This window comes from Chrysochloris asiatica, unplaced genomic scaffold (genome assembly GCF_000296735.1).
Source record: "Chrysochloris asiatica unplaced genomic scaffold, ChrAsi1.0 scaffold00083, whole genome shotgun sequence".
Taxonomy (NCBI): Eukaryota; Metazoa; Chordata; class Mammalia; order Afrosoricida; family Chrysochloridae; genus Chrysochloris; species Chrysochloris asiatica.
In genome coordinates this window covers 6932190-6944310 of record NW_006408601.1, presented here as the reverse complement: position 1 = coordinate 6944310, position 12121 = coordinate 6932190, and the positions used below count along the sequence as shown (strand labels likewise).

The following is a 12121-nucleotide window of genomic DNA, read 5'->3' as shown; positions in this document are numbered from 1 at the left end:
TCTGATTTACAAAAGGAAACGTTCAGGCTGTACCATCAACAGTTTCAAAGCCTGGGATGTTTTTACTTGTGGGGACAATCATCTTTAAGATCTGCGATGGCTGAGATTGCCTTCCTCAGGGGGAAAAAGGCTACTGTGAAAGAAATAGCAAAAATTTCAAGATTAAATGGTTTGAGACAAATACAATTGCATTGTCCATATTAATTTCCTTTTGAATCCCCTCACGTGCACAAGAGGACTGTGTTCACTTGACTACTAAGAGCTCTGGTAGTGTAGTGGTTATGAGTTGGGCTGCTAATCTCATGGTCAGCAGTTGGAAACCACCACGGTTCCCTAGAAGATGAGGAAACCCTATAGAGGGTCGCTGAGTCAGAACTGACTGGGGGGTACTATGCAGATGGGCTTAAGTATTAAGTAGCATTCTGTGCAGTTGCATCAAGGGCAGGTAGAACCTTAATAGAATGAGTTGAGGGAGGGAACGAAAGGGACTCAGTGGCTAGAATTTGCATGTTTACTGCTCATCAGTGTGCTAAACAGTTTACACTTTTCTGTTTCTCACACTAAGCATGAAGTGGTTACTACTGTGATCCTGCTAAAAGGTGACCCAAAGAGCTCAAGCTGTGCTCAAGGTCACTTAGCAAGGTAGTAGGACTGCAAGAGGACCTAGAGCACAGTGGGGCACATCTGCAGGTTGTGGATTTAGTAGGCAGAAGCTCAAGGAATTTCTTACGGATTCTCTATAAGTTAGAAGGTAACAGCATATTAACAGTGAAGATGAGAAGGTCTCAAGTTTGAGAACAGAGGTTTTAATGACAATAGTCAACTAGGTTAGAGGAAATAGTACGGATAACAGTGTTGTGGGTGACTGACAGTAATTTTTAGTAATAGCAATTTGTGTATTTGTTGAGTTTTCTCCTGAATGCTCTGTAGGGGACTAGATATATCTATATCTAGGGTTGGAATTTTCCAGCAAGATATTACATTGGGGAGGGTTATTTGGGCTAGTAACAACTATGGTACTGAATTAATAAATAAAAAATCTAGATAGGGCTTATGAAGGTGAAAACAGATTGCCAGTGACCAGACTCACAGGAATAAATGAAAAGAGGTATTATAGTCAGAGGGGAGATTTCTAAATCAGTGACTTCAGGGATTAAGGCTGGATGTGTGGTGGAGACAAAGCAATAAAACAAAAAGTCCTCTGAGTACGAAATGGTCACTGAAACCAAGTAGCTGACATTGTTTATTTCCCCAAAATTTACTCCAGGAACATGACCTATGTTTCTGTTCTCAACCAAACTATGCTTTAATCAGGTACAATCACTCTAAGCTTTCTTTCTGTACCTACAATTCTTGCAGATTAAAAAAATTATAGATGAGAGTACTTTTACTAATGCACACAAAATTGAATCTATCTTTCTGGAAACATTCTTTTCAATAGAAAGACTATCGTGATAATTTCATACCTGAAATGATCTACGATATAGAAAGTTACTGATATAAATTTTTCACAGAATACTGTATTTCACTGCATGAAAATAATTTGTATTTTCCACTTGGCAGTTTTTTTTTTTTAGTGAGGGTATCAAGATGGCATGGCATCTGTCTTCTGTTAATACTTTTTGTGATTTAATAAGAAAAAAAACAAAACAAAACACCTGCTGTTCATGCTTAAAAAACAGCCATCACATTTAAAGTAGTGCCAGGACACTAGGCCACAAGGGACCAATAGACCTAAATTTATTCCAACCCTGAATTATATATTAATGTCCAATAGTACATGAATTGAAATCAGAATTTCTCAATTTGAAGATGAAGAAAAACATTCTTCCAGTGTAGCTGTCACTTTAGAAGGCTCTTCTACTTATTTATAAATAACCCAGCCTATTGAAACAATGAAATGATGACAATACTTAAAAAAAAAAGAGTAATACTGATCTCTCCCTCTTCAATTCTTAAGCATAATCAGTCCTTTCCTTTCTACATAAATTATCTGAAATAATCAATTCCACAGGCTACACATTTGAAAATCAGCAGCCAGCCTAAATTGTGTTGAAGTCAAATTTGTTTAAACCAACTGTTTGTTAAATGCCATGTGCACTGTCTACTCTTCCTCGACTCAAAAGTTTACTATATGGGGCAGCATCTATTTTAAAACTGCGTGAGAACTAAGGGAGAAAAAACTCCCAAGAAACAAAAAACCTTCAGGGTCTAACATACAAAGACTATCAAGATGGACCATTATTAAGACCAGAAATATTAGCTGTTCTAGTCGCTACTTTTCTAACACATTTAAATTTCAGAGCAGCAGAGGAATAATTAAAAAGAAAATTCCAACACGTTAACACATATCTAATCATCTAAACATACAGTAGTCCAGTTCACAAACAGATGTGACTTGAGCCTTTCAACATCAGTACGAAATATACTTTTGGACCCACTTATTCAAAGATCACTGACTAGCCCACAGTGCAGTCTGCATTACTCTGCTGTATGAATCAACCAGTTAACAGCAGCTAGATGATTCCAATCTTACTCCAAAAAAACACCAAAAAACACAGCAATAAAATGAGAAAGTAATATTTCTAACAGTACTGATATAAAATGATGAGAATTTCTTGTTCAACAAGCCTGTTCCTAATTTTTAGATAATGGAGACAAAAGATGTCACAACCTAATGTGGGAAATCGCTGTTTTTTTAGGCCTTAGTGAAAAAAAAAACTCAACTTTAGGCACATCAGTACACCTCAAAGGTCCAAAAAAAATCAGTTTTACATAATCCTAAATAGATAGGACCAAATGATCACAGAAATAATTTCTTCTGTAAAAATTGGCCAAAATTTATTTTAAAAATCTAATATATAATTTAAACTCTATAAAGACTGCTTGGGGTCATAATATTATAGATTTATGACAGTTGTAATTCCATCCTAACAAGAAAGTACTTGTTCTTATGTTGCTTTGGTCCAAAAGAGTAGAGCCGAATCAGTAAGAGTAACTAAATATCTAATCTTTAGACAACCTTAAATTAGATTGTTATTGAAAGGAGAAATATCTATGACGAATAATTCTACTACAACAAAGTATAATAAAAGAATATTTTTCATGAACATATCACAGTCTCAAATAAACTTTTTATAAGAGAAAAACATGAAGAAACAAAAAAGGATAAAATGCTATCACAACAAAAAGACCCACAAAACATTACCAGTTTCAAAAATGTCACCCCTCTAACTGCATTAGAAGGGGTAAGAAGGTAAGATTAGAGGGCTGATAATGCTACTATGAAAGGATGCTGAGTACGGTATTTATTTCTTATTTATACAACTCTTACTCTTTACAAAAATGGTTATAGTCATGCCCACAAAAGTGTAACCCATGGCATCTGAAAGCAAACACTCTTTGTAATTTTTTAAAAGGGCCTTTTTAAAAATTATAATACAAAGGTCTGTGCTCTATAAGCAGTCCTCCACTGTGCATTATAACAATAAGGCTTACTTTTAATACAAAGACTTAAGTGTTTGGGGAGTTATGAACCACTGGATTTAACAAACATCATTTTATAATTGCTCTTTGCATCCTTCTTGTTTTTGGGATCCTCCACATCATCAGGGTGTTCTGGAGCTTGTAGTTCTTCAGCAGATTCTTCTTTCTCTGACTCGGAATCACTTTCAGAGTCATCTGGGCTTTCAGGGTCAGGTGACTCATCATCATCATCATCATCTCCTGGCACATCACCTTCTCCATCATGGTCTTCTACCTAAAAACAGCAACCAACATGCTCTTTCTTTTTATAAACACAGTCACCTCATACAAAAATTGGAAAAGGCCCAAATTTTTGTCACATAGTTTTAAAACTAGATTTGATCAGAAGCTGTGTGTGTGTGGGGGGGGGGGGGGGGGATGAACTGAGGACTGCTTTAAATATTGGGCCATGAGTAGGATTTTTGGCTTACAAAAGGTCACTAAGGACCACTCACTAGCCTCCTTCCTCCTAGTACAAAAACCCCAGTATTATAGTTTCATGTGGAAAACAGTTACCGCTGTTATGTATATTTTATTCTTTGAAGTAATTGCCCAGAAGTTTCACATTAATTCATAAATTTATTCAAGAAACAATGGAGAAGGAATTCTACACCAATATTTTAAGCTTACATGAAATATTTAACCTAACTTTTGGGCATACTTATTAAGAAGGGGCCCTAATAATGATCTAAACCAAATTTATATTTTGCTGGCATTAGAAAATATATTTTATAAAATACCTCTCCCACCCAAAATCTTTGGATTATACACAGCAAACCAAATGGATATATATTTTAAATAACCGTATAAAGCAAGTATTCCAGATAGGATTCTTGATTAATAGAATGAAATGATTATCAAGTGGCAACAAACGATATCAAATTGTAAAAATTATCTTCCCAATCAATTAAAATAGTTAATTACTACCTCACTGAAGCCAAGTCCACAATGCCGTCGATATCTTCCTGATAATTTACTGTCCATACTTTGCTGATACTGAGACTCCAGCTCTTCATTAATTTTCTTGTCTTCTTCCCCTGCAGGTCCAGTGTACTTTGGTTATGTTTCAGTCAAATTAACAAAAATATTTGATTACACAAAAAAAACCAAACAACAACCCATAATAAAGATGTTATTATATTCAGGGCTGATTTCTGTAATTGTAACTAATTTTACAATGGATTCTCTGGACAAGTTTCTATATCCCAGGTGGCTACCTAACAGACAGTAAAATAACTGGTGGATATATTTATTAATACTTCTGTGGTAACTGAAAACTATAAAAGATGAAGAACCTGTATTTTTCTATTTGACAATCTAAAAAAGAGAGTCTCACAAAGAGCTGCCTGAAGTTCAAATTAAATATTAATGCCATTAAATAATTAAACATTAATTACTAAGAGTTTTGAGTATTAAATATTCAGCCTGTTTATAGTATACTAAATGATTTTTTTCCTAAAAGTGAACATTTTCTCCTAGTTACCTAAAATGTCCGATAAACAAAAGCTTCTGTCCAAATAGAAATAGTGAAGGTAGGCCCTTTTGTTCAGAAGAGCTAAGTGACTTTGTACTAGCTCTCCTTTATGTCTTTCTTTGCCTACCAGTGTACAGAAACAAAAGAAATTTAATCATTGTGTTATACAACATTTGAAAATTGATATATATTCTAAGTTATGAGATAAATTAAACAAACACCTACAAACATATCACTTAAGAACCAGCACATTAACAATCCCATTAGAGGTTCTGATGTATAACATTTCTATGTTTCTATTCTGTAAAGCTCAGGGACATTAAAAAAAGAAAAAAAATTAAATCAATTTTTAAATAATGGTTTTAGCACCACAAAATTAAAAAACTTAATTAAAAAAAAAAATGTGCTATACAGTCTAGATTATTTTAAGGAGAATTTAAATATTATATTAAAAGTTTTGTTAAATATAATCGAAATCACACACCACACCCTGTTATTAATGTCCACAACTATGGTAAATTTTAAATAGAAAATATTTTTACTTTTAAGCAGATTGAATTCATATCTAAATCCAGTTTTTCTGTTGTTATTAAACGTTGTTGAGTTGGTTCTGACCCATAGTGACTCTGTATAGAGTTTCTGAGAAGCAGCTGGTGAGCTTGAACTGCTGACCCTGTGGTTTAAACTGACTTCGCAGTCCAACACATTAACCCACAGCGCCCCACCAGACTCCAAATCCATTCTTTAGATTTTATTTAAAAAAAAATCTCCCCTTAAATAAGAGATAACTTCCAGGCTACACAACTAGCTTATTATTCTTCAAAAATTTCAGAACCTTAATGAATAAACTAAAAAAAAAAACCACAAACAAAAAAACACAATAAACTTTTACAGTTTTAGCAACCATAAAATAATTTTTAAAGACTATAAACTACACATAGCACAGCTGACAAGGCACAAAACATCATAATTAAAATACATGTTGAGTCAGTAAAAATGACGAAAGAGGTTCGCATATCACTGATTTGTACTTGCTAATTTTTTGAATTAAAATACACACTAATCTTTACATGACATATGTAACATGTTTATGTCCTATATCTTTCCAATCCCAATGTTTCAATCATTAACACAGTTAATGATTAAAGTGAGAATATCTCAAAGTAAAGTACAAATATTTCATTTCAAATTTAGCACCTCCACTATAATTATATTTTACTTTCTCACCTGTTCGAAAGTGAGACGTTGATTTGTGATCTCCTATAACAAGACGACCAGTATGTTCTTTCTATAATAACAAAGTAGAAGATGTATTAGAATTTGAGACAATTAGCATAATTATTGAGTATCTATTGTGTTTGACTATTCTAGGCCTTTAGATACAAGTGAAGAAAGATGAAATTAGAGTTAAAAAACATTTCTATTACTTTTTATTGACTGAAGGTTTACAGAGCAGATTACCAGTTTTACATTCGGTAAATCCTATGCTTTGCCTCATTACATGGTTGCAGTCCTCTCCATGTACCAACAGTTAACTGTATTTCTGTTCACTGTATCTATTTATTGCATTCTTCCCTGTGTCTCCTGCTACTTTCATCTTTCCTCTGCTAACCTCTCTCTTGTATACTGCCCGCCCTGTCAACTGTGTTAACATGCGTCTACCCTCTAGTCTGAACAATTTTTCCTCCCCACCTCCCGTAACCATCATCTATAGTTTCAAAAAAGACTAAATTTAATAGCCGTCTTTATGGAGGTGAGGATAGGGGAGGGGAGATGGATAATAAAGCAAGCACATTAATAGTATGGTATGACGGGGTAATCACCATTACCATTTAAAAGCAAAGAAATGAAATAGAGCAAGGAAGAAGGGCTATAAGTTACGAATATAGAGATCACGGCATTTTAAACAGGATGGGCCGTATTGGGAACATACAGGTATCCTCTGCTTTTTGAAAGTTCCTTTATGCCACTTTTACAAAAGGCCTACCACCTTTTTTCACTAACTGAAAGAAATCTGAAGATCTTACTTTTTATGAAAAAAAAAAAAAAAAAAAGCATTTGTTTTGCTTTAAGTCACTGAAGAAGTAGCATTAGATAACAAAACCCTTAGCAGTGAGAATGGCGTTGCCAAACTCCTTTCCCAGAAACTATACACTAGTACTTCTTAGCTCTAAGCTGCCAGTTTTGAGCTCTATCTGTCAACGCTATGTCACTGTCATTATAACTGTTAAACCACTGAGAATGCCGGCCTAGCCCTGCTGACACACAACCTTAATCATCACAGCCAGCATTACCCTTGCTTCCCACTTTCGTTACTGCCAGACGGTCAATGCTAATGTACAACATAAAATGAAAATTAATATAATTTACAACATATCACAATCACATAACTAGCTCCTTATTATGATGCCAATAAACACCCAACCTCAAACTGAAAAAGAACAGAATTTAAAACAATACTATATAACATAAATATTAATCTGATTCAAAGTTATCAACTGATGAGGCTACATAATTCCCCAGTTTACCGCTTCCTCTAGCCACTTTTTATGATTCCCATTTGTTTTATAAGGTAAAGTAAATAATTCACTAAAACCTAGAGCAATGGTGAGATTAGCTGTGACTGTACAAAGCACTCTGACCAATCATCCATGAATATACCCTAAGTATTACCTATGAAGGGACTTCGAAAGTTTGTGGAAAAATGAAATGGAAAGATAAAAATTTTCCACAACCTTTTAAAGCCCCCTTGTATAATGGCATTAAGTTTTTCTACGATGATGATGATGTTACACTATCTGTCTATGTTCGTTCTCCCAGCTGCTTCTCCATATGACCAACAAGATTTTCTTGGTAGCTAGCTAGGATTTAGGAAGATAACCTGGCCACAAAGCAGAATAATCTAAACAGTCCACCTGAAAAATCACAGTTACAACCTTGGTTTTACTAGCAAATTTAAAGTAAACAGAATATTACTGGTAGCCAAACATCTACATTTTACATTAGGATGCTCTACCTATGTAGTACACCCTTTGTTTGAATATAACCCTCAACTGTTAACTTGATATGCTGTTGAGTCGATTCCAACCCATAGCAACCCTGTATAGGGTTTCCGATGAGCAGCTAGCGAGCTTGAACCGCTGACCTTGCAGTTCAAATGACTTTGCAGTCCAGTGCATTAACCTACAGTGCCACATCAGGACTCCGTTAACTTGATATTTGTTGTTTTGTTGTTAAGTGTCATCAAGTCACTTCTGACCCATAGCGACCCTGTACAGGGTTTCCGAGGAGCAGCTGGTGAGCTTGAACTGCCAACCTTGAAGTTGAAACGGCTTTGGAGTCTGGGGCATTAACCCATAGCGCCACACCAGGAGTAACATGATATGTTGTTGTTGTTAAGTGCCATTGAACTGGTTCCGACCCACAGCGACCCTGTATAGGGTTTTCAAGGAGCAGCTGGTGTTCACGTAGAACCAAGAGAAACTTCAGAATACTTCCTATGACAAATTACACACTGAATGAAGATATCTTAATAAAATGCTTTACACTTCATCTAAATCTGGTTTGTAGGAAGACTTTTAGATTGATACTAGGAAACTAGCTTTGTTGTTAAGTGCCATTGAGTCGGTTCCGACCCACAGCGACCCTGAACAGGGTTTTCAATCTTTATGGGAGCAGAAAGCCTCATCTTTCTCCTGTGAAGCAGCTAGTAGTTTTGAACTGCTGACCTTGTGGTTCACAGCCCAATTTGTAACCACTACGCTACCAGAGCTCCTAGGAAACTAGCTTTACTTGCTCATAAAAATATGTTTAGAAACCACCATATTTGCATTTAACAATGAATTGCTAGTAAATTTTTCAACAAGCAGTGTTTTTCTGGCACCTATTATTTTATAACTTCTACATAAACACATTAATCAAATGACAGACATTAAAAATATACTAAATATATTTTAATTACATTTTTGACAAAGGGTATTCCATTGACTACTACTTCAAGGGATAAAGGGAGCTTTCTAATTGGCTTTGGTAGAGATCTCTGTTCCTAAAGAGTTAACTTGTATAAAAATAGAATAACAAAGTATGGCCATAAAATCCTTTAATTAGACAAAAATAACAAAATGGAAAGCTATGGTTGCTCAACATATCCTCCATTTATGTCTATATACTTCTGAAGTATATAGTGTACAGTGTTTCCAAAGCATGGGACCACAAGATAGGTTTGAACTGCTTGGTTCAGGCTCACCAGGCGCTCTTTGGAACCTTTATACAGGGTTCTTTAAGTCGGAACCGAATCGATGACACTTAACACTTTTGGAATCCCAAAAAAGTTACCGTAACCTTCTGAGTTGACTTCTCTGCCTTGAATTTAACTGGTACAGCAGCAGTTCCCCTTAGTAAGCAGCTTTGACTGGACCTTTCTTTGAAAGCACTTTAACAAGGCTGTAACATGTACATTACTGAGAACTTGTCTGCAGCCACCCACTGATTGCAGAGATGTGTTCTCTGGAATAGACTTGTGCATGTATGAACTGTAGTAGCAATACTTTCCGACTTACCTTCATATCTTCTGTCAGAAATAACATAAATTTTAAGTACTAGGTTGTTGTTAAGTGCCTTCAAGTCAGTACCAACTCATATCGACAATGAACAGGGTTTCTGAGGAGTGGCTGGTGGGTTTTAACTGCTGACCTTGTGGTTAGCAGTGCCATGCTTATAGCACTATAAAAGTACTAGGTTAGGTCTGTTCAATTTCCCAAAGTACAAATCATATCGTACAGGAAAATGGGATCCAGGTGAATTCAGTCCTCACTTAGCATACAGAAAAATGGGCATATTTTCACAGAAAAGATAAAGATGCAAATGAGCTGATGCGTACCTTTCCTGCTCCCATGAGTCTCAGGAACTTTTGTTTTCTCTCTTCATTACCTAAGTCTGCTGCCTCCCAATTGCTAGATCCAAGCTGGAAAAGAAATTAGTCAGGATTAATTTTGCACATAAAACTTAGTTAACATTTTAGAGTGTGCCCTTTAACTCCCTAGCTTTTTTCCTTTTCTATCAGTTTTCATAAAAAACAGTCATTGTTCTTGCTTAAGAATTAGACATATGCATTATATTCAGATTAAAATACACTCCTTTTCTAATACCTCAAAACAGAAGTGGTTCTCAAGCATTTGCTTGCCGAAGAATCACCAGGAAGGCATGTTAAAACAAACTGCTGGGCTCCATCTCCATGGTTTCTGATTCAGCAGGTCGGTCCAATTTCTAATATTCCTTATGTGATGCTACTGCTGCTGCTATGGAGATGGGAACCACTTTGAGAACCACTGCCCTTGAGCCCTGGAGAAGCTGACAGCGCCTAGTATTCTGAACCTTGAAGCCTACAAGGTTGCTGGTTAAGGTTAAAAAAAATAAAATGAAATTGTTTTAGTGGTATTCTAAAGCAGTTGTAGTTGTTGATTGCAACTCATGGCAACTCCAGTTGTGTCATAATAGAACAATGCTCCATAGGGTTTTCAATGGCTGATTTTCAGAACAGATCATCAGGGCTAGCAAACATACGAAGAAATGTTCAAGATCATTATCCATTGTTGTTAAGTGCCATCGAGTTGGTGCCGACCCATAGCGACCCTGTATAGGGTTTCTGAGGAGCAGCTGGTGAGCTTGAACTGCCAACCTTGCAGTTCAAACGACTTTGCAGTTTGATGCATTAACCCACAGCACCACACCAGAATTGCCATTATCTATTAGAGAGATGCAAATCAAAACGAGATATCATCTCACACCAGCATTAACAGTGAAGTTTAAAAAACTAAAACCAAATGCTGGCAGGGTATGGAGACTGGGACCCTCTTACATTTCTGGTGATGCTGTAAAATGGTTCAACCACTCTGGAAAACAGTACGGCACACTTCCTTAGAATCTTGGAAATAGAAATACTATGTTGTTGTTGTTGTTAAGTACTGTGGAGTCGGTTCTGACTCATAGTGACCCTGGCAGAGGGTTTCCGAGGCTGTAAATCTTTACGGGAACAGAACGCCTCACCTTTCTCCTGCGGAGCCACTGGGTAGTTTTGAACTGCTGACCTTGAGGTCGGCAGCCTGACTCGTAACCACTATGCTACCAGAGCTCCTTCTACCATATGACCCAGCAATCCCTCTACTTTTTATAGATCCATAAGAAATATGAGCCAGAACAAGAGAAGATATTATGTACACCAATATTCACTGCAGCACTATTCATAATAGCAAAAAGATGGAGACAGCCTAAGTGCCCATCAATGGAAAAAAGGATAAACAAACATTGTGGTACATACACACAATGGAATACTATGCACTAAATAACAATCTGTGAACACCTCACAACATGGATGAACCTCAGGACACTCTGCTGAGTGAAATTACTTCAGTCACAAAAGGGCTAATATTGTATGAGACCGTTATTATAAAGGTTTCCATATTAAAACATTCTGTGCTGGTTACAAGGGGTGGAAGACCCATGTTAGCTCGGGTGATGGGAAGGGCAATGCACAAGACGGGGGAGGGCAATATACAAGAGGGAGGGTTACAGAAGACAGGTGAAAATACAAGTATGCAAAGGCTAAAGGGGATAGAGGTAAACAGATGTATACATAACCTTGGAACAACAATATTCTGTGCCTAGATAATGGACTGAGACATAGGCTGAATGGGTAAGGAAAGAAGAGTGGGAGATGTATATATTTATATATCCCACAAATATACTTAGTTTAAAAGAGCATATTTGTATATGAATATTTACCTTTCCAGCAAACACAACTATGACTGTGGTGGAGCATATAGCAGAAAGAATTATGAAAATTTCCTAGATTATTATCACATATCTTAAGACAATGAGTTGATGGGCCTGGGTCTCAGGGAACACATGGTCAACTGGCTTAACTACAAAAACAATGTTCTACATCCTGGTTGAGTGAATAGCATCTGGGATCTTGAAAGCTCATGAGTAGCTGCCAATTGTGCAGCTATTGGTCTTTCCATGTGCAGAAGAGTGATAAGAACTGAAGAGGCTTGGAATCAATTAGTGTAAAGGAACATGTGAATATCAGTCTCCCTAAAGGAGCTCTGGTAGCGTAGTGGTTAC

General features: G+C 36.3%; 1 protein-coding gene across 1 annotated transcript in view; it reads right to left on the bottom strand.

Moving 5' to 3' along the window:
* Window positions 1-3285: 3285 nt before the first annotated feature.
* Window positions 3286-12121, bottom strand: part of LOC102827151 (chromosome unknown open reading frame, human C11orf58) — an 18752-nt gene continuing 9916 nt past the window's right edge. The window contains exons 2-5 of the mRNA XM_006865789.1: window positions 9879-9962; window positions 6227-6287; window positions 4453-4562; window positions 3286-3760 (exon numbers count right to left, since the gene is read on the bottom strand). Of these exons, the coding sequence (XP_006865851.1) occupies window positions 3530-3760; window positions 4453-4562; window positions 6227-6287; window positions 9879-9962 (486 nt within the window). The 3' untranslated portion in view covers window positions 3286-3529. The remainder of the gene's footprint in view (window positions 3761-4452; window positions 4563-6226; window positions 6288-9878; window positions 9963-12121) is intronic.